At 33.0% G+C, this 23,396-nt stretch overlaps 2 protein-coding genes, 1 long non-coding RNA gene and 1 pseudogene across 8 annotated transcripts; 1 reads left to right on the top strand and 3 right to left on the bottom strand.

Annotated features, from left to right (window-relative positions):
• Positions 1 to 1,616: 1,616 nt before the first annotated feature.
• On the bottom strand, positions 1,617 to 6,173 carry LOC107018003 (inactive protein kinase SELMODRAFT_444075-like). 5 transcript variants are annotated; one of them, XM_015218335.2, is made up of 9 exons: positions 5,839 to 6,173; positions 5,618 to 5,754; positions 4,626 to 4,720; positions 3,179 to 4,209; positions 2,932 to 3,092; positions 2,752 to 2,831; positions 2,389 to 2,513; positions 2,192 to 2,257; positions 1,926 to 2,067 (listed from the first exon to the last, which is right to left on the bottom strand). In XM_015218335.2, the coding sequence occupies exons 1-9, from the start codon at positions 6,032 to 6,034 to the stop codon at positions 2,060 to 2,062; spliced, it is 1,899 nt and encodes a 632-aa protein (XP_015073821.1). In that variant the 5' UTR covers positions 6,035 to 6,173; the 3' UTR covers positions 1,926 to 2,059. The 5 variants fall into 5 exon arrangements, with proteins under 5 accessions (XP_015073819.1, XP_015073822.1, XP_027772264.1 ...); XM_015218333.2 differs by having other exon boundaries at positions 1,617 to 2,067; positions 2,192 to 2,513; positions 5,839 to 6,172; XM_015218336.2 differs by having other exon boundaries at positions 1,617 to 2,067; positions 2,192 to 2,513; positions 4,616 to 4,720; positions 5,839 to 6,165.
• Positions 6,174 to 14,492: 8,319 nt separating this feature from the next.
• LOC107018258 lies at positions 14,493 to 16,672 on the bottom strand (annotated as a pseudogene). The gene is made up of 2 exons (XR_001456607.2): positions 15,450 to 16,672; positions 14,493 to 15,370 (listed from the first exon to the last, which is right to left on the bottom strand). The product of XR_001456607.2 is annotated as a cytochrome P450 CYP82D47-like (transcript).
• LOC114076938 lies at positions 16,142 to 18,313 on the top strand. Its single transcript, XR_003578021.1, has 2 exons — positions 16,142 to 16,276; positions 18,035 to 18,313. It is a non-coding gene; the product is annotated as an uncharacterized LOC114076938 (long non-coding RNA).
• Positions 18,314 to 19,647: 1,334 nt separating this feature from the next.
• On the bottom strand, positions 19,648 to 21,760 carry LOC107018259 (cytochrome P450 CYP82D47-like). The gene is made up of 2 exons (XM_015218692.2): positions 20,643 to 21,760; positions 19,648 to 20,556 (listed from the first exon to the last, which is right to left on the bottom strand). Exons 1-2 carry the CDS (start codon positions 21,576 to 21,578, stop codon positions 19,933 to 19,935), a joined length of 1,560 nt encoding a protein of 519 aa, XP_015074178.1. The 5' UTR covers positions 21,579 to 21,760; the 3' UTR covers positions 19,648 to 19,932.
• Positions 21,761 to 23,396: the final 1,636 nt, after the last annotated feature.

The following is a 23,396-nucleotide window of genomic DNA, read 5'->3' as shown; positions in this document are numbered from 1 at the left end:
AATCTCATTAGTGGAATTTAGAAAGTATAAGATGTACACAAATATAATTTAAAAAAAAGTTGAACTTAAAAATAATAAAAAGAGAATAATAACAATAATAGATAATATAATAATCGAAACAAACAGAATATCCCTTCTTTAAAGAATTAGAATGTTCTTATTGACAAAGGAGTAGTTGGATCATGTCAATAACAAAGATGAAGTGTGGCACTATCCCTTCTTTTTCATGGTTCTATATAGATAAATAAATATATTTGGAAACTGGCAAATCTGATATCACATTTATTAATTATAATTATTTGTTTATTTAATGATACTGCGAAGCATGTTCCATGAAACAACTTCTTTTATTTGACGTCGTTAATTTTGATTACGCATTGAGTAAATTTACTCTCTAAATAATAGTTCACAAATTAAACAAAAAGTGTAATGAATTCATTTTTTAAATAGTCGTTGGTGTGAGAAATCAATCGATAACATCTTTCATGATCATGAAATACTATTTATTGGACCAACTTAATTAACATCGAGTATGACTTGACTTTTTGACCCTTTTAATTTGATAAAAATAATTAAAAAAAAAAAAAGATGTATGATTGAATTTCTGCCCACGTTCTCTCATCACTACCAGCACTAAAAGATTCTCTCAAGGAACAAATCAATAAAGTATTAAGTTAAGACAAATTTTAAGTGAATTTACTAATACACATGCCAAACATGTACGTGCACGTTCTCAAATCATGAAGTCTTTATTTTATATTTAGAAACATATCTGATATAATTATGTTTACGAGAGTTGAATACTGCGGCATCAACCACTAGGTACATAATATTTTAATTATTGTGCAAGACATAATAATTAATAACAAGGTTTAAATTTTTACGCTATATAATTTTTTTACGAAGAGTGTGCATCGAACCACCACGTGGCTGAAGTAGCTCTGCTTCTCTTTCTTCATTGGTACCTTCCACTATTTTCTTCTTTTCTACTGCAGGTGCAGTGTTTTAGGTGGGAGCGGGAATCTTGAATTTGATGACCTTTGTATATTGTAATTAAACGTATTGAAGTTGATGACCTTTGTATATTGTAATTTTTTAACGAAGGGGTTTGAATGCCTAGCTTCGCGACACCTCAAGAAGCCCATCAACCACTTCTATAATGGTGAATATGAAAGTAAAATATCAAAATTTCCTGTTCATAGTCTACTATACCTGAATGAATAAGACTTGTTAAATCAAACAACATTTCAGAACCAGCCTCACTGACAACCTAGTGCATACAAGACTTTTTTCAATAATCTTCTTAATAACTGTTAATTGATATTCATTAGTGCATTTCAAAGTTGATGAACTAATATCAGAGCCAGAGTCATCCCAGTTCTCGATTTACTGATTAATGATGGACCCCATGTTATATTGTCCATACTTTAGTTGGCAGGCCTGGCTTACGAGGGGTGTTAAGTTGTCCCACGTCGATGGCCAAAATATCAGTAGACATACTCAGCAGCCAATTTTATCTCCATAGAGAAATTTTATAACAAGGCTCATTGTCCTTGCAAACAGAAGTAAAAACAGACATTGGACTGAATTGTGAAGGAGTAAAAACCAATGCTGGATTTATGAAACAGAAGGCCACAACATGACATATCGACTCCTGTGATATTCCCCATTACATCAAATGAAAATTTCAATTCAGATAGCTTCAAAGAAGTTACACGAAGATGCACGAATGAACTTACATCTATATACACTAGAAATGTGATACAATGAGAGATGAGAAAAGTTTAAATTGTACAAAAAAGTAAATAGAATTGTATGAAAACTTTATCTATCTTAGGTTGGAGTTATTATTTCTAGAGTATGAAGCGGAAACGTCTACAAGAGGATCTAGGATTCACACCACTCTTAAGTAGAAATCACTTTCTGATAATCTTAGTAAGAGAGCCTGCGAGAATGTCTCTTTGATACAGGATGGTTTTTAGAATTTGGTCCCTGCATATAACCACTTCTACTGCCAAATGAATTTGAGTCAAGAATGGCACTGCCTCCTTCTAGTATTTTAAGTACCTGGAAATTTAAACGAAATAACGAATAAATTTCCCACCATGCATCGGGTAAATTAGGCCTACGAAATGGAAAACAAAACACTAAGCATACATCTCTAATACAAAATAAAAGAAGAAAACAGAACCTTTGAAATGGGAGGTCGCAGATGAGGATCTTCCTGTAGACACATATAAGCAGCATGACTCATTGCCTGTAGTTCATAAGGGAAGTTTTCAAGCTGAGATGACGTCAAGTTGGAGTCGAGCAGCTGATTTTTAAAAGCTGAAAGATATGGTCCCTTTCCAGATATAGGGGAAAGGCTTCCTGGAAGAAGGTGCTGACCTCTGTAGCATTGCGAGTCAGTGGTTTTTCTACCAGTTATCAACTCCAATACCACCAAGCCAAAAGCATATACGTCAACTTTTTCCGTGACCTTCCCATCATTGGAGTATTCTGGGGCAAGATACCTGAAAAACAACTCCAAAATAATTCTCATCAAGTAACCATCAATTTAGCTGTCAACTTAAACAAACAGATGACTCGGAAAAAAAAAAGTCAAACATAAGCTGTCTTAGAGCTTGGGATCTATGTTTAGATGTATACGACACTAGGCCGAAAAGTTCTAGTCTATCAATAATAATAAGCAACAACTAGGGGAAGATTGAGATGTAGTTAGCATAGACATAAAGATAAAACAAAAATTACCTTGAAGTTCTAATTAGATGTTCATCATCTTCAGAAACTTCCCATTCATTGTATAATTGTGCAAGCCCAAAATCAGCAACCTTGAATAACCCATGTGATTAGGTTTTATCAATTGCTTTTTATAAAAGAGAAGTGTTTATCCATAAAACACACACAATTATAGATAGCTTCAGAACTCACCAAAGGCTCAAAATCGTGAGTCAAGAGGATGTTTTTTGGTCTGAGATCCCGGTGAACTATGCATCCCACTCTGCAATCTTCATGAAGGTAACGTAAGCCTCTTGCTGTCCCGATAGCTATCTTAAGACGTGAGCTCCAATCTAGAGCTGTTTCTTTTGTTCCTGCAATATTTATTTGAACTTCATAAAGCTGCACCATAGGTTGGATAGCAGATGAACTTCAACGAGAAAAATGAAACAGGAAATACCATGCAAATGGAAGTCCAAGGACTTGTTGCATATAAACTCATAGACAAATAGTCTCCTGTTCCCCTGAATGCAGTAACCAACCAGCAGCACAACATTCCTGTGCTGGGCACAGCTCAATACTCGAACTTCTCTACGAAAATCAGCGTCTGCTTGAGATCCAATAAACTTCAGCTGTTTTACTGCAACAACCAATCCATCCCTTAGAACGCCTTTATGAACCAGTCCGAACCCACCTTCTGCTAGAAAATTTCGGTCTGAGAATCCATTTGTTGCTTCTTCTAGCTCTTCATAGCGAAATAGTTTCGGAGGCTTTCCAAAAGATGGTGCTTTACATTGACAGAATGAACATAGAGGAGGAGGTATCGAGGAAGTTCGACCTAAAGAGACTGCTTCTCTGATGCTGGAGTTAAGATAGTCCATGTCAGTGTCTCGATTTAACTTGCTTCTTTGGGTACTCAGGTTTTTGTTGTACCCGTTAAAATTCTTATTTTCATTTCTAGAAGTGACTGAAAGTGAGGTACTTTTGCAGTTTTCTACAGCTGAATAGTTGTCAGAGATGATATCATTCTGCGGAATCCAAAGGATTGTTTTATGATTATGATTTTGAGATTTAGGAACAGTTGAAAGAGTTATTATCCTTTCCCCAAACGAGGGAAGGTCATTTACTGGATGATCACGCCCACTTTGCTTGTGGACCGGTGAAAATGTTTCTTTATCGAGCCCTTCATACAGGGGATTCCGTTCATATAGAAGGAATGTGTTTGGATCCGTCAATGAATTCAGCAACGAAGTTCTGATATAGGATGCTCTTTGATCCTCGGGACTGCTCACCGGCGTAGAATGCTTCATTCTTTCATCCTGCAAGTCTCTACTATCCAAAACAGGAGAGGAATTGGCAGAAAAGAAAGGAGTTTGTAGTTCCTCTGAAGATCCTAGATTTAACCTGAGAACTTTCGGTTTGGAACCCTTCATCACTACAATGTTGCAACGAAGTTCTTCCATGCAATGCTTAAGCTCTAACTTCAATTTTCTGTAGAACAAAAGTGATAAAACATAAAGAAATGAGTCCACTAGATATTAAAACATGGGAAAGAGAAAAGGGAAAGAAACATATTGCCTTGTGCACAACAAAGAATAATGATATAGCGCCATATAAAAAAGTAGAAAAGAACAACAAAAGCAACTAACAATTACAATTACAGTATCCAGTAAGGTATGTGGAGAACATATAGTAGTAACATACGCCTCCTATGTACATGTCTCGGTTAGAAATTAGAGGAGAAACGGCATATGGTATACTATATTGATACTACAGCTTTTCCATAATCCAGCAATACGCATGCAAATCAACTTGAAGTTATTGTAAAAAATCCATTTCGCGTTGGTAACAGAGATGAGGCAAGGAGAGAAAGTGAAAAAGGATATAATACATTTACATGCTATTACTTGTCCAAAATGACCCAGCTGACTGCATTGCTTTTGGCTTCAACTGCCACCACACCAGCACACAAAGCTGAGACGACCTTAATTCGCACCCTAACCTACAAAAAGTAGATGATTCAAATCTCAATTTCATTATTGTTAGACATGCTTGTTTGCAAGGGTAATATCATTTTTCTCATTGCAATAACTATAACTAGACTTAATATTTTTCTCAATAGCTATATCAAGATCTTTAAAAAGAAAGATAACTACTTAAATGCACACTTTCTCCTTACTCGACTCCATTTTTTTTCTCTTAATTTCATTAGTCCAGGAAAAGATAGAAGTCCATCGGCACATTGTAGTGCTAATGATGGATCACCAAAACTGTCACTGTTTTATCATGCCTAAATTAGCAGAAGTACAAAAGATTCCTTCAATATATTATTACCTACCAGCCATTGATTCTGCAGAGCACATGCAACTCCTTACAAATTATTAGCTTTAAGTACAACAGTTTACATTGGATCCTGACAAGCATAGAATCTTCTTTAATCCATAAAAAACTCAATCATATGACAATTGACATAGAGATTGAAGAACAAATTAATATAGATAACTAATGAATTACACACATACACCTGCAATTGATTTTCAACTTACACCAAATTATTTTCTACCTCAGTGCACCAGAAAGACATTGTTATACACATACATCAATTTAACATAGGCTAAAAGTTCAAAAAGTGTCCCTCTTAGACCTTAGTAAAGCAAATGCAGTTCCCAGCGAAACGGGAGGATGGTTAAAACAGAAGAAGTGCACTAAGCTCACGCTATGCAGGTTGTTTCAGGAACAGTCTATTGCAGCCTTAGATTACATTTCTGCAAGAGGTCGTTTCACAACTCGAACAGTGAGCTCCTGATCACGGGAAGCAATTTTACCGGTTATTCCCAACTCCCCTTCTCTCTAGTATTTCTTACCATTAATAAAAAAATTAGTACTAATTTTTACTCACATCTATGCGATCGTGAAATTGAAGAACCATCTGAGAGCAAGACTCCGTGATTTGTCCAATCCGATCATGTGAATTCGCCCGTTCATTACTCCGGCAATCTCCTCTCATCTTTGGAAATCCCCAGAATCTTCTTCTCTCTGTAATTTTTTTTTTCAAAAAAAAAGGTGAAATCTAAATGATACATACGATTAATTACTTGCCAAATTCAACGGAAAATATACCTGATTTCTCATCGGAAACCACGGCGAGCAATGTAATGCAATCTCCAGGACGAACAACGTGAGTTAGAGCCCAAGCTAATGCCGTCTTATTGATCACCTTCTCCGCCTTCACGGCGACGATCACCTTGTCGGCCAGATTAGGAGAAATGCCACGTGGCATCGACTGAGTACGGCGCTGAGGTTTTGGCGGGAACATTGTATGACGTCAGATTTCGGCGACCGGTGAAGTTTTTACTACGGCGAAAGCGAGAAAAATGTCCTTTGAAGTTGAGCAGTTGGTTAACTACTTGCCGGGAGAAGAAAGCTTTGTAGTCTATAATATGGGGAGCTAAAAAGTGGGGCTACTTTATTTATTATTATTATAAAACATCTCATATCTATATTATAATTCGATTAAAATTTTAATTTTATGAAGCAAATTCTCACAATACTACCAAAATATATGTGGCTTTTTACCTAAAAAGATTTAAATTTAAAATTTTTATTTATAAAATAATATTATTTTTATCACTCAACCATAATTTTTATTGATTTTACCTAACTATTAAAATAGTAATTTTAAGCGTGAATTAAATCGTATACTGGAGTAGATTATCAAATACAATAACATTAATTGAGGTAGACGTATGAGGTGCAAATTCAAATTAGTAAAGTGCAAGTTAATTCCAATTTCAGAGTCCAATTATTTGAATTGTCACCAAAAGCTATTAATGAAAATAGTATAAAATTATATTTCTATGGTAAAAGAATAAAAATAAACCGTAAAAGAGTAAATAATTTGCTGAAAACATTCTAAACTATTAATTAATAGTAGAAAATAAAGATTTGAACTAAGAATATTCAAATTTACTTTACGAATTTCGTAAATTTATTCGTGTCCCTGACTCTTTGAGTGAGATATTATCGATCTGCTTCTATCGAAGTATTGATATTAAAAAAAACTCGAGATATTATTAATCTCTTTCTCTCGAAAAACGAATAATATTTGTCCGAAATCATGAAAGGTGAGGGTGTAAACATAAACAGCCAAGCAAAAGGGGTAATGGGGGGAGTCATGAGTTGTACAAGTCCATGAAAATGATGTGTGGAGGACAATTTAGGGCTGAGATGAACAGATGAAGACTAAAGACTCAGAATACTTTTAGAGTGTATATTTGTATTTATGTTATTAAAAATCAGAATTTGATAATTTCAGACTTTAGAGTAAGGGAAAATAAATAAAATAAAACAATTGCATTGGCATGCATGCCATGTTGTTTTCAATACAGCTAGCTCAGGTCACACAAAAAATCATGTGATTACACTTATTATGCAATTAATGCTTGACTTTCATTCTCCTATCTTAATTATTACTCAATCAATTTCCTGGTCATAATTAAATAATCTTTTTATAAAATTAATATTTATTCGAAATCACAATCATATAATACTCCCTCTGTATTTAATTATTTATTAATTTTTTTTAGTTATTTTTAATTATTTATTTATTTTGATAAATTAAAAAAACATTTTTTTTTATTTAAAAGAGTAGAACTTTTTGATAATCTTAAGTTTTAATTTAATGAATCTACTTTATAATTAATAGGGGTAAAATATAAACTCACTATGTCAATAATTATTTTCTTAATAAATGTGTCAATTCAAAAATTGTACAAGCAATTAGGGACGGAGTAATTAACTAATTACTCCAAACTGTTTACCAGGAAGACATTAGATTTCAACCTATTGTTTGTTGAAGAGTGTCAGATCGGGTGAAAAAGAGATGAATGGTCTCCTTATGTGGTTGCATAGTTTTCTTGCATGATGAAGTTAGTTAAGCTAGAGATTCATGTATTTATATGTTATTAGAACAAAATATTATCTATCTATGACGGACCTTCATATTAAATTATTTATACTCTAAATATTTATTCATGGATATGGCTGAGATATTAAAGTGTTTCACATTGAATAAACAAAAACAAGTAATTTGCTTATATATGATTTTAAACAATCTTCAAATTTATAATTCCTGAAAGGCAAATTTCCCTGGAGTGAGTCTAGTACTTCCCTTCAACTTAGAAATCATGAATGAGCACGAACCATTTCAAAAATATATTATCAGAACTGATTCATGATTTGTATTTTGTCCTTTATTATTCTTTTTATTCATTTATATATATAAATTCAATTTTCGATTAAAGCAACTGAATTTAGATGAATAAACAAGCAGTTGTTCATCCTACCATTGTGTAGTGAAATTAAGTTAATTACTTGGAAGAAGATTTTGTTGGAGAGATGTAGGCATTGTTACAACCCATGGGCCATGATACTAATTGAAAATATAATATTGATCACATGGGGGCAGGCTGGCCTGGCCATGAAAGGGTCAAACACATAATGCAAGTCATAAAAAGGAGTTCGGAGTCTAAAGATTACAAAATATTAACAAAAATTTTAAAATGGTATATAAAATTTTATATTAATTAAAACGATAAAATAGTTGCATTTTGGTTTTTCTTCCGAACTCTCATAAAAAGCTCACCTATTTTCCAAAACACTTGCTAAGTTTAATTTTGGTTTTTCTTCCCAATGCTTTTGCATTATCTCTAACATCGATCATTTCCATCAACCTAATGAATGACCTGCCGTAATGTTTCAACTAACTATTCAAGTTTACATATGTACCAATTGTTAGATTCGAAATAATCTAGTGTCATAAACAAGTAAAAGAAAACCTCGATTGATAATAAGTAACAATATGGTTTAATTATAAGAGTATGTATGCAAGACATTTATCTTACATTCATTGATTTAATTAAATTGGTATGAATAAGTTTTTACTGTGAAATAATATTCTGAAAATGACACCAAGGTTTTGATGTAATATATGCTTATAGTTATATATGATAACATGACATTATTTTAATTAATATACATAACTCAAATATTAGATTTATTAGTAGTCAAATAGAAGAAGAGAAGCTCAAAAAAATAATTAGGGGAAGGACAGGACAGAAGTGGCTCCACTCCAGCTGGGTGGAAACAAAGGCAATGGTACCTTGCGAGCTTACAAATCAATTGCATAATAGTGCTTATGAACGTGACTAGTTATCATGAAATAAGTTAATATTTCTGTTTAATTTGTTAAAATCATAATGAACAAAATTACTATTTGATATACTTGGCATGTCACTTCGGATTATTTTTTCGATGTGAAGAAACCTTACCCCAGAACACGAACCAGGTTCGTGTAAGTTGCTTTTAAGTAAAGACAGAGTAAAGACACAAACACTTACTGAATTAAAAACCTTCCTCACTCAAGGAAGGAAAAACCTCGTTTTATTAATTCAACTATAAGATTTTGTGATTACAACTCAATAATCAAAAAGTCTTATCTCTACTACTCCCTCGATTGACTCCAATCGATCTCTCCAAAAGGCCAAACCCACCTTTTGTTACAACCCTCACTGAAACTCAACCCTACAAAGAGCCAAACCCACCCTTTGTACAAATCTCTCAAGACTCAACTCCCAAGAAGTCAAACCCACTTCTTGTTACAAATCTAGGAATTATTACAACTCAATAATAAACCTAGAACAAATCAACAAAGACTAATAACCTTAGACTTTAATTGATCAAACTTCAATATCCAATAGTTCTGAGTAGAACAGGTTTCGTGAACCTGGTGCTTATGTTGCTGTGATGAAGGTGAACCTGGTCCTTGCGTTTCTGTGACGAAGACCTGCGTTTTTTCTCCAGAAAATACTACTCTCAAGATGATATATTTCGTGAATATGCAATACCTATCGTTCTGGCTTTGCTGGAAAAATTCTCTCGATTTTTGTGATTGCAAAGACATTTTTTTCTTTCAACTTCTTGATCCTTTTATAGATTTGATTTGCCTTCAACTTCTACAAGGAAAGGAATTACAAATCCTTTTCCTTCTTGAACTTGTCTATATTTACGTCTTTCCTTATTTGACTTGAATTGTAATTTCTTTATTTCTTTCCTTCTTTGACTTGAATTGCTACTTTTTTATTTCTTTCCTTCTTTGACTTGAATTGCTACTTTTTTTTTTTTTTTTTCCTTCTTTATTTATTTCCATATTTGTTTCCTTCTTTTCCTTCTTTACAATTCTGCACTTTTTCTTCTTTTCTTCAATACTTTTTCTTCTTTGTCGCAACTCTCATAATTGTATACATACGACACCATGCCTTCACTTTATCAATCATCAAAACTACTTTATTTGTTCTCCTACTTCCCAACATTTTCCCCCTTTTTGATGATGATAACCAATGATTTGTTACACATCAAGACTCTTTGTTAGTGATCAAAACTTCAATTCTTTGTCATCCATCAAAACTACAAACTTCATGTTTTCTCATTCCCCAACAATTTCCCCCTTTTTGATGATGACAAACTATACATATGTCTATCTACATTATATACTTTCCCCCTTTTGGCATCATTGAAAACCAATAACCAAAGAACTCGAATAACATTCAATGAGTGCAATATCATTTTTAACTCATAGCCACTTGGGCAACACTTTCAAGTACACTTCTGCTAACAAAATGGTTAGTTAATCTGAGGATATTAGTCATCTTAAACTCATACACAATTAAGATCTTCAATGAGAAACGAAATAAACAAATATGTACCAGTTTATGCCCTTAATCAAAAACATATAATATCATGAGTATGAGACAGACATAAGCACATCAAAGAGTCAAAAGAGTATAAAATTTGAGGATAAGGATTGGGACAAAGATTACTAAAGTAAGGAAGAAAGGGATGTTTACTGCCATTGATAATTTTTTCAGTATGCCCATTGTGCACCAGCTTCTTTATTCTGATCAGTTTTCTTAGAATGTGAAATTTCATCACGAGAAACATGAGATACATCATCACCTTTTTTTTTTTTTTTTTAACTCTACTCCGTAGCATTTTCATTCTCCATGATTTTCTTCTTTTTTTTTTTTTTTTGATAGCCTTTTTCTTGATGACAACTTTGAAGGAGTACCAACTACTAGTAAGAGATTCATCACATTTTGGTGCACAAAGAGATGTGTTTATCAATAATGAAAGCAAGCAACAATTTATTTCTGTGAGAATTGTTCCCCCTGAGAGATAGACAAGTTATACACTTGGAATGGATGAAATATCAATTTGGAGTTTGTGAACCTGGTTCAGATGTGGGTGATAAAGCAGGGTTCCCCCTAAATTAAAGCATGAGTGACTTCAATACTGAGATTTTCATCATTAGAGCAGTTTGAGATTGAACGATGCTTATTGTCAAAGAGGGTTCTTGGTGATCTTTAAGAAAGTTGAATTTTTGATGATCGACCAGGTTCATTAGTGCTTATGTTTGACCCACACTCAGGAAATTAATGCATTGAAAAAGGATGGTACATACCTGAGTATTACAGAGAAACCAGGTTCCCCTTTTTTGTGTTTCTTCATGACTTACTTAATGGTGTTAGCAAAAAGAAGAGATAACATCCGCAAACTTTCTAAGCATTGTTTGAGATGTGACTTGAGTGTGTACCTGTTACAGTACGAGGTTGAGTTAGCAGATATTCATTGTATAATTACTCAAGCGTAAGATTATTCTTTTACTAGCCAATTATTAAAGGAAATCATGATAATGCATCAACTTGTTTCGATAACACCATGCTTTGACTGATTTTTCTCAAGTTCTTCATATTCAAGGCCTTCACAAGAATGTCGCATCATCATATTCTCCCAGATCAAATGAATCTCAAGCTGATTCACAGAGAACCAACCCTTGTCAATTTTCAATACCTTCCAATGAATAACAAGGACCATGTTCACACAACGAAGTTCCCCCTAAAGGTGTGCCATACTCTTACTGTCCCGATTGCTCTAATATTCCCCCAATCTCCAGAACCATAGATTAGTAGTAATTCATGTTGCAGGTGCATCAATGATTGTTAGCTGTGAACCAGGTTCATATGCAGTGTTCCCTAAATTTGCATCATCAAAGATGTTTGATATCATGTCACTTTCTTCAACTTTTTTTTTTTCATCCTTTTCAAGGAATAAACTGTCTCCTTGAAAATCAAAGAGCGAGAGGAAATTTTCTACCATTTTTAGCACATGTTTGGAGCATGCACTATTCATGTACCAAGTTGGCCTTTTCCCTCTCACCTTCACCTGAAACACTAGTCAAAGATTAGTCTTGGGAACCCAGATTAGCTTGGGCCCCTTTATGTGAGTAAAAGGATGAATAAGATTTCTTCTAGCCCATAAAGGCAAATAAGAAAACCTTTTATTTGGAGCATTTTTATTTCGAACCAGGTTCTTAGCCGTATCAGTCTTTTCCTTTTTGGTGAACTTAACATTTTTCTGAAAAGCCTCAAATAAAGCTTTACATTGATTCTTTAAATGACCTGAGTTTCCACAATGAGTGCATAAACTTTTAGACATGTGAATAGTGTGTGACACAAGATTATTCTGTTTTTTAAAACCTATCCCACTTCGACTAGTGGTTTGCTTTTCTTGAATCTGAGTTAAAATTTCAGAGGACCTGGTCCATCTAAGATTTCTTTCCAGATCCAGTTTGGTATGATCAAGATTTTCTTGTAACAACCTATTCCTTTCTGTTAAAGCTTGATATTTTATGGTTAACAATTTTATTTTTTCTTCTAGAGCTAATTGAAGTTCACTAGCAGAGTTTTTGCCCTTGTGACTTAACTCTGAGATTTTAATCTGTTCTTTTAATTTATTTTGAAGAAAGTGATTGTGTTTCTCAAGATTGTCATTGACTTCTCTTAAAGATGCATAGTTTTCCATCACTTGTTCTCTTTCAGAATTGACAGACTGATATGCATCTATAAGAGTACTCAATAAAGACTCTAGTTCCTTTTTAGAATATGATTCAATATTTACTTTGATGTGATGAAAACTTACCTTGCTTTGTTTGTCATCTTCTTCATCATCTTCAGAATCTGTTTCAGCAATGAGTGCAAGAAAATCATATTTATTTGATTGTTCTATTGCAAGTAGTGACTGATTTTCGAACCCTCCATCCTCAAATTCTTCTTCAGATAAGTCCCCCATAGCGGCAAAGGCTCTTCTCGTTGAAAGATCCGCTTCTTGATTGGTCATTCTTCTGTTTGTGGGAATGTACTTATCATTCTTGATGTCTTTGACCTTCTCAAAGTTTGCCTTTTTCTGCTCTAAAGCCCAAAGTGGACAGAATTTGATGAAGTGATCTGGGCTCCCACATTTATGACAAACCTGGTCTTTAGTGTTTTCAGATGGTTTTTGAGAAGTTTTCTTTTGAAAGGTCTGCCCTCTCTTTAGCATTCTGGTGAACCTTTTGGTTATGAGGGCAATATTTTCATCTTCAAAATCATCTGATGCATTTTTATTTAGAACCAGGTTCCTTTCCTTCCTTTTTCCTCCAATTTCCTTTTCTTGGTTTTTCTTGAGTTCGTATGTGATGAGATTACCAATCAACTCATCCATGGTCAGTGAGTCTAGGTCGCGGGCTTCAGTGATAGCCTCGACTTTACTTTTCCAAGTTTCAGGAAGGACACTCAAGAGTTTCCTTACTGCNTTTTTTCTCCAGAAAATACTACTCTCAAGATGATATATTTCGTGAATATGCAATACCTATCGTTCTGGCTTTGCTGGAAAAATTCTCTCGATTTTTGTGATTGCAAAGACATTTTTTTCTTTCAACTTCTTGATCCTTTTATAGATTTGATTTGCCTTCAACTTCTACAAGGAAAGGAATTACAAATCCTTTTCCTTCTTGAACTTGTCTATATTTACGTCTTTCCTTATTTGACTTGAATTGTAATTTCTTTATTTCTTTCCTTCTTTGACTTGAATTGCTACTTTTTTATTTCTTTCCTTCTTTGACTTGAATTGCTACTTTTTTTTATTTCTTTCCTTCTTTATTTATTTCCATATTTGTTTCCTTCTTTACAATTCTGCACTTTTTCTTCTTTTCTTCAATACTTTTTCTTCTTTGTCGCAACTCTCATAATTGTATACATACGACACCATGCCTTCACTTTATCAATCATCAAAACTACTTTATTTGTTCTCCTACTTCCCAACACGATGGAAATAAATAAAGATGAAGGTAGCTCTCCTATCACTAACATTAATCATCACAACAGAATATTTTTTTTAAAAGGAAAAGATCAATTCACAAATTAACACATAAACAAAGACAACGTGAAATTGTTGGTGAGTTTGAATGACAAGACCTTGTATTATGCACAAAAAAAATGCAATTTTTTTTTCATTCAAAGGACAAAATTTGAAATTTTTTAGTTCGGACATGACAAAAAAGTATTTTTTTTTAGATTCTCTACACAAAATACAAAATCATAACTTATTTATTTAAATAAAAATAAAATTACTGTAACGACCTCTAATTCTCAACATAAATACTCAAGTATTATGAAATCATTGATAGCAAAATTACAACGGTAACACTTCAACTATTACTATTGAATCACAACAAAAAATATTAAAATAATATGTAACTAAAGATAGAGTTGAGAATATAAAAATAAAAAATTTAGACTCTAGAAAAGAAATGAGTCATGAGACAATCAAACAGTTACTATCACAATATGGATCCCAAACAAATCTATTGTTGGGTTGTTTTTTCTCGGGCCTCATTATTCTTGGTCCTCTTCTCATTTATATTTTGAACAACATTTGATATTTGTAGCACAAGAGTTCTACTGCCAAGGCCTGGTAGTTGAGCAATCTTGGGCCATCTTATTATCATTCAACACCAAAACTTGATGGACGTCTAAAATACTTTTACAATCACATTTCAAATGTAGGAATTTTGAAGTTTTGTTATTATTTGCATTACAATATTACAAACTTGTAGTAAACAACAGTGGCATGAGGCACAAATTTTGTCTATCATTTCATTCATAAAGATCGGGAGCCAAGCGCGGAGCAAGGAGAACTTCGAGTGGAGAAGCTTTGAGTACGGTCAATCCAAAGCTCTCACTCATATCAATTGGTTCATCCGAAAGCCTCTTCATGTCAAACCCCTGCAGCAACATTGCTATTACAAAAGGCAAAACTTGAAGGGCTAACGAAATTCCAGGGCACATTCTTCTTCCACTACCAAATGGCATTAACTCAAAGTGATTTCCCTTTACATCCACATCCTTGTGGGTCGACAAGAACCTCTCTGGCTTAAACTCGTGAGGATTTGGCCATATATTAGGATCGTGCTGAATCTTCCATAAGTTCACCAATAAGCGAGTGCCTTTTGGTATATCATACCCACTGATAGTACAATCCTCCATCGACTCGTGTGTAGAGAGAGCGGTCCAGCTGGATATAAACGTAATGCTTCTTTAACAATAGCTTGAAGATAAACTAAGCTTTTTATATCCGATTCTTGGACCCATCTATTCTTGCCAACATGAGCGTCTAGCTCATCTTGAGCCTTTTGAAGTGATTGATAGTTGTTGAGTAGTAGAGATAAAATCCATGTTAGAGTTACCATCGTTGTGTCTGTGCCTGCCGATAGCAGAGCCTAAACAAGACAAATTCAACAATCGGAACCATATACGTGATCATACAATTTTGGAGTAATTTGATCTGAAGAAACGTACCATACATGTAGCTTTGATAGCGGTATCGGCATCAACTCCAGGTAGATCTCTGTCTTCACAAACGGAAAGCATTACATCCATGAAATCTTCTTCTTCACCAGATTTAATAATTCCTCTCTTTGTTTTGTGCTCTGTTAACCATTCTTCAACAACAGAGTCCATTTCTTTAGAAACCTCTTTCATCGCTTTCTCATGGCCTCCAATGTCGAGCCATCTTAAATAAGGTAAAAAATCAGCCACAACAAAAGCTCCTAACAATTCGAAAAATCTTAGAATTGCTTTGTGAGCTTTATTTATTCCTTCGTCCTCATTACTCCTTCGCCCTTTTCCGAATAATATTTTCCCCATAGTGTTCATAACTAAATCCCCAATCCATTCCTTCATCTCCATCTTCACAACACCATTTAAATTATTCTTCCCCCAATTATTATAAATCTCTTTAACAGATGATTTTACCTCAAATTCTCTGATGTGTTTGAGCATCTCGATTCGTCGAGCGGAGAAAAGTTCAATTGTGGCAATTTTCCTTGTTTCTCTCCAGTAAGGACCGTAAGAACAAAGTCCAAACATAGCGTGTTTGTAGCCTATAATCTCTGAAGCCATGGATTTAGGACGGTTGGCTAGGGCTAAATCGTTTGTTGTGAAGCACTCTTTTGCTAATTTGTGATCACTCACAACTACAACCTGATGAACTCCAAGCTTCATTCCGAAAATAGGCCCGTACTTATCTGCCAAGCGGCCCAACATTTTGTGAGGCAACTGATCAGATACAGATCCAGCGAGAAGGTGGAGATGGCCGATAATAGGCCATGCTCCGCCAGCTTCAGGTACCTTTCTACTACTACTACTCTGCTTTTTAACTGAGTAAAATTGTTTCTGAAGAACGAAAAGTAGAATAAAGGAGGTAGCTAATGTAACAACAATTAGAAAGAAATCCATGGCCAATAAAATATGTCAGTCAGTCATCTTCTCTACCGTGGTAAAGTGAAAACACTCGGAACTTATAGAGAGCTCTTCTCATCCATATAAAATACACTCTTTATCTTATTTGTTTTTATTTTCATTAAAATTAAAACGCATGATATAAAATAACTTATTTTTAATCTTCATCAAAATTAAGACACATGAATATGTATTAAATTCTACGAAAGCATCGACATTTTGACATAACTTCAAGTGTAAAAGATATACGAATCCTCTCCTGTTTTTGGGAGAGTTGTGCACAACTCTTATAAGGAAATAATAATAATAATGATATCCATTAGACAAACGACAAAGTTGCATTGCGAATGGTGATACCGTTGCGTGTGGACACAGATATTGATAGAGCGAAATACATATTTTATTATTTTTTAATTAAATATGTATAACTGATATCCTTAATTAAAGGAGTAATTGAGTATTAATTAAGAACTCTAACAAATTTTGGCATTTGAATACATGTATCTGAAGGTTAAAAATTGAGATACACGGATATAAAAGATTGAAATACATGTTTTATTAATTTTGAAATAGATGTGCATTACTATTTTCTTTAATTAAAGGAGCAATTGAGTATTAATTAAGAACTCTAACAGATTTTTGTCTTTGAATACATGTATTCGAGAGTTAAAAAATCGAGATACGTGTATCTAACGAGTAAAAAAGATCAAGATACATGCTTTATTAAATTTATGGGATTGTATCCTTTAGAAGATGTGTTAGAAACATCTTGCACTAGATGTGTAATTGGGTTTAGTGATATATCTATCTGGGTAAGTAGAGCTTCAGAGTTCACATAGTTCTTCCATTTATATTGGGTCATTTTAGTGCTTAGATATATTCTTAACGGATAGAGATTTAACCCTGCAGTAAAAAAAATATTGAGAGAAAACAAAACTAAAAAGTTCATAGCTGTTAAACATATTGTATATTAATGTTAATGTATCGTACATTAACTGGGATCATTCAATTTTGGGAATGATCACCCATGAAATAATAAATAGCAACAAGATCATACTATGTAGGACCTAATTCAAATTTTTTTAAAAAAAATTAAAATTTAAAACGATATGAACTCTACCATATATATATGTGAAAAGTGAGAACTTTATTCTAGATATATGAGAATAATGAAACAAAGTTACAAATTTCTATATACAATTTTGAATGTCAAATATTCAATTTTGATAATTTGTTATTTAAACGTAATTTCAGAGAAAGAAAGAAAAAAAAATGGTGGATGTATATGAGGGTTGGGATGATAGATACGATACGGATGAATAATGAGAATTTTATTTGGAAGAGAGAAATGATTGATGAGAGAGAATTTTTCTATGTTAATTCACCATTATTTAGGTGTTTAAATACAAAGATAATTAATCAATTCATTTTTAAAAAAAATTGTTTATCTGATGGTATCTTTTAAAATATATGATATAAAATAGAAAAAATAGTAATATAAGTAATTGTTTGAAACTAGAAATAAAATTAGTATATATGATAGTAATGTATGTCTAATTAAGTAGTTTTTCCTTGTAATCGGCCATCTTCATCTTTTCACTGGATCTAAACTCTGTCTCACAAAACATTTGGGCTCATGGCAGGCAAATATGGGCCAATTTTCACAGTATATTTGGAGCCCATCAAGTTCTGTTGAACGATAGAAAGATAGCCCAAGATTCGTTGGCAATAGAGCTATAGGCCTATAACGTAGCCGTTTTGGGAAAGGCCCATAAGGCCCATATCGGAGAGAAATGGAAAAAATAGTCGTACTCGAATTACTCTCTAAAATTATTGTGTACAAATGTTTAGACACATTAGTGTGAATTACATGTATCTAGTATAATAGATAAATCTAGTCTGCCTCCCTCTTATCTTGCTCACCATGCGTATATCTCTTTCGCCTCTCTCCCATATCTCTCTTCACTTTAATTTTCCGTTCGTGTATCGTCTGGTTTTCCAAATTCATTCAAATCACACCAGATATATGTATATAGTGTGTATCTAGTGTGATTCACAATAATTATTTATAATCAGTGCTAATGTAACTAATAGAAATATTAAAAAAAAAAAAAAGAACTAATACAAATATTACTATATTTAATACTATTTTATACTACATTCTACCAAAAAACTCTTATGGAAAGTTGATAATTCCAAATGCTTAGAGAGTAGTTAACTCAGTTGATATTCAATATTCATTGATATGATCTATTCAAAATTCAAACTTTCTTAATAAATATTTGTTTGACACTTTATTAATTACGACTATTTATTTATTTCGATGATATCGCGAAGTACGTTCCATGAAACAACTTGGCTTCTTCTTTTTTTCTTCTTCTTCTTGTGTTTAACCAATCGAAAACTCGATTGTTATACTTTGAGTACGCATCTAGTAGATTCACGTATATGCAATAATTCTTGAAATTATACAAGCAGAGGAATATTCAGAATTTTAAGATGATGGGTGCACTACGAAAAGGAAAATTTAAGATATAAATTCATCCGGTTTAATCACATTTTGTCAAATAAAAGATTCAAATTTCTAACTTTGATTAGAGAGGTGCATCCAATCATTATCAGACGACGTTATATGATACTTCAAGTATGAGTTCACACATCTATGTTTAAATACTTTTTAAAAAATATAACACTGCTATATATAATTTAAAAGAGAAGCATAAGTTCACGTGAATACGTTGACCCCTCCAAAATATTCCTCTATATACAAAGTGTGTTAAACTCTATTGGAAAAATATATTAGTAGTGGAAAATCATATTCATGATTTCCTCGTTAGATATCACATGTTGTCCAACTCACTAGTACAACTAGGCCTTTTTGAGAGGTACGATGAATTTCTGCCCATGTGATATCATCACTACTAACCCTAAAAGATTCTCACAAGGTACAAATTAAGAAATTATTATAATGTAGACAAATTTTAAGTGAATATATACATACACATGCCTAACATGTATGTACAAGAGTTGAATACTGTGGCCTCAACAACTAGGTACAGAATATTTTGCTCACTAGGTTAGACGTAACTAAAAAAAATAAAAACACGTTCAATCTCTTTAATAGTATCTTAAATTATTAAATGCATTGATCATATATTTTAACGTAAAATTGTAGATTCAAATTACTATGTACACTAAAGTTAATGATCAAGTTCTCGAACCAATTTCTCATTTATATTTTGAGCAACATTTGATATCGGGTAAATCAACTACGGCTCTCTTTTTGATATCTTGCCAATAATCGCCCAAGCACAAAAGGGAGTAGTTGTAGCCCAAGAGTTCTACTGCCAAGGCCTGGCAGTTGAGCAATCTTATTATTATTCACCACCAAAACTTGATGGACCTAATGCAGGACTTGTAAAATACTTTTACAATCACATTTCAAATGTAGGAACTTTGAAGTTCTGTTATTATCTGCATTACAATATTACAAACTTGTAGTAAACAACAGTGGCATGAGGCACAAATTTTGTCTATCATTTCATTCATAAAGATCGGGAGCCAAGCGCGGAGCAAGGAGAACTTCGAGTGGAGAAGCTTTGAGTACTGTCAATCCAAAGCTCTCACTCATATCAATTGGTTCATCCGAAAGCCTCTTCATGTCAAAACCCTGCAGCAATTTTGCAATTACAAAGGGCAAAACTTGAAGGGCTAACGAAATTCCAGGGCACATTCTTCTTCCACTACCAAATGGCATTAACTCAAAGTGATTTCCCTTTACATCGACATCCTTGTGGGTCGACAAGAACCTCTCTGGCTTAAACTCGTGAGGATTTGGCCATATGTTAGGATCGTGCTGAATCTTCCATAAGTTCACTAATAAGCGAGTGGCTTTTGGTATATCATACCCACTGATAGTACAATCCTCCATCGACTCGTGTGGTACTGAGAGTGGTGCAGCTGGATATAAACGTAATGCTTCTTTAACAATAGCTTGAAGATAAACTAAGCTTTTTATATCCGATTCTTGGACCCATCTGTTCTTGCCAACATGAGCGTCTAGCTCATCTTGAGCCTTTTGAAGTGATTGATAGTTGTTGAGTAGTAGAGATAAAGTCCACGTTAGAGTTACAATCGTCGTGTCTGTACCTGCCGATAGCAGAGCCTAAACAAGACAAATTCAGCAATCAAATTCACATACGAGATCAAAATAGAAACAATTTTGGAATAATTTGATCTGAAGAAACGTACCATACATGTAGCTTTGATAGCGGTATCGGCATCGAATCCAGGCAGATCTCTGTCTTCACAAATGGAAAGCATTACATCCATGAAATCTTCTTCTTCACCAGATTTAATAATTCCTCTCTTCCTTTTGTGCTCTGTTAACCATTCTTCAACAACAGAGTCCATTTCTTTAGAAACCTCTTTCATCGCTTTCTCATGGCCTCCAATGTCGAGCCATCTTAAATAAGGTAAAAAATCAGCCACAACAAAAGCTCCTAACAATTCGAAAAATCTTCGAATTGCTTTGTGAGCTTTATTTATTCCTTCGTCCTCATTACTCCTTCGCCCTTTTCCGAATAATATTTTCCCCATAGTGTTCATAACTAAATCTCCAATCCATTCCTTCATCTCCATCTTCACAACACCATTTAAATTATTCTTCCCCCAATTATTATAGATCTCTTTAACAGATGATTTAACCTCAAATTCTCTGATGTGTTTGAGCATCTCGATTCGCCGAGCAGAGAAAAGTTCAATTGTGGCAATCTTCCTTGTTTCTCTCCAGTAAGGACCGTAAGCACAAAGTCCAAACATAGCGTCTTTGTAGCCTATAATCTCTGAAACCATGGATTTAGGCCGGTTCGCTAGGGCTAAATCGTTAGTTGTGAAGCATTCTTTGACTAATTTGGGATCGCTCACAACTACAACCTGATGAACTCCAAGCTTCATTCCGAATATCGGCCCGTACTTATCTGCCATGCGGCTCAACGTTTTGTGAGGCAAGTGATCAGATTCAGATCCAGCGAGAAGGTGGAGATGGCCGATAATAGGCCATGCTCCGCCAGCTTCAGGTACCTTTCTACTACTACTATGCTTTTTAACTGAGTAAAATTGTTTCTGAAGAAAGAAAAGTAGAAAAAAGGAGCTAGCTAATGTAACAACAATTAGAAAGGGATCCATTGCTAATAAAATTTTTCAGTCGTCTTCTTCGATGTGAGACACTTGAAAGTTATGTAGAGAGATTGGGGTAAGTGATAACACTCTTACCTTATTTATTTTTATTAAAACTTAGACGCATGAATCGTAAATATGAATTTGTATTAAATCTATATGAAAGCGTTGACTATGGATCCTCTCCTATTTTTGGGAGAGTTGTGCACAACTCTTATAAGGAAATAATAATAATAATAATATCCATTAGACAAACGACAAATTTGCATTGGGAGTGGTGATAGCAATGGCGTGTGGACGTAGACATGGTAACTAACATTCTATATTTTACTCTCTATACTAGATAATGCATAAAATTAAAGTGATCAAGGATAAAATTTTAATTTAAAAATACAATATATTACATAATAATTTAAATATAAGATAAAATACAATACAATACAATGCATAACATAATAATTATTTTATCATAACAACAATTTAGTAAATCGATAGGTCGTTTTCAAATTTATCGCTATTCGAAAAAAAGAATATATTGGTAGATGAAAATCTCCGATTTGAACAAATTTTAGCTAGATATAAAGAATTAAGAAAAAAAATATTCATTTTGAACTCCATAACACATTAATAGAACATTTATGAGAACAACATAATAATTTTGAAAGATAAGTGTTTATGTAATTATATTTCACTTTTATTTTGAATTTGTTCATTAATTTGTATATTGTAAATTTTTTCTTGCAATATATTTTATTTAAAATTAAAATAAAATATAATAAAATATAAGTTTATATTAAATATGAAAATTATATCAAGTAATTATTTGGGAAAAGAAAGAAAAAAAATTTAATTATGAAATAAGAAAATAAGAACGAAATAGAAATAATAATATAATATTGAGGAGAAAAAAATATTATTGTTTTAGAAAATAAAATAGAGAAGATGAACTTTCACATATAGTCACTTAAAAATAACCTAATTAATATACATAGCTATGGTTTGATAACTAAAATTGATAGTTACATGTTATAGGGAGGAGAGAGGTGGATGAGAATGGGAGAGAGAGGAGAGAGGCGAGCGAGAGGGAAAACAGTGGGAGAGAGATGAATTGTTTATGTATATTGATTAGATAATTGTACATTATATATATGTGTTAGATAATTCTATAGTATTTTACATTTGTTGTATATTCTGGCCAATTATACATATATAAACGTAGCTAATAATACAAACTCGAAGTTAACCCACGTAATTAATATATAATGTTAGTCGTGAATTATAATTATAATAAATTATTACTATAATAAATAATTAAATAATATAAATTTACTTAACCATTGGATTAAAATTAGTTATTTGTATAAAAGTTTATATTTAACTATAAATAGAATTTAGGATTGGAATGCCATTTCAAAAGCATACAAATGTCAAATTGTATTATATGACTTTTTGGAACACTTTAGTACGCGTTACGACACGAAGTTGGTGAGCTAGTACTTTTCGAATAAATTATTGACATTTTTTGAGGGGAACTATTTTTCAAAGTAAAGCTAATTTTTCAAACTTTGAATATTCAACTTCAAATTGAAATAAAACATTGAATACAAACAAAATCAAGCAGAATGTGTTTTTGGTTTCTCGAAAGTCATATTAGAGTATGACTAAATTCGAATTTTGCTTATCATGATCATTCAGAGATGTCATTCCTAACAAAATTTTATCCATACTCATATTTAATTCTAATATTTCTAATATTTAACTGTTAGGTTATGGAGCCTGATTAATATTTGATGTACTGTCATATATATATATATATATATATATATA

This window comes from Solanum pennellii, chromosome 4, assembly GCF_001406875.1.
Source record: "Solanum pennellii chromosome 4, SPENNV200".
In the NCBI taxonomy this organism is placed as follows: Eukaryota; Viridiplantae; Streptophyta; class Magnoliopsida; order Solanales; family Solanaceae; genus Solanum; species Solanum pennellii.
Note: the sequence above shows the minus strand (reverse complement) of the source record. Positions and strands in the feature narration are given on the sequence as shown.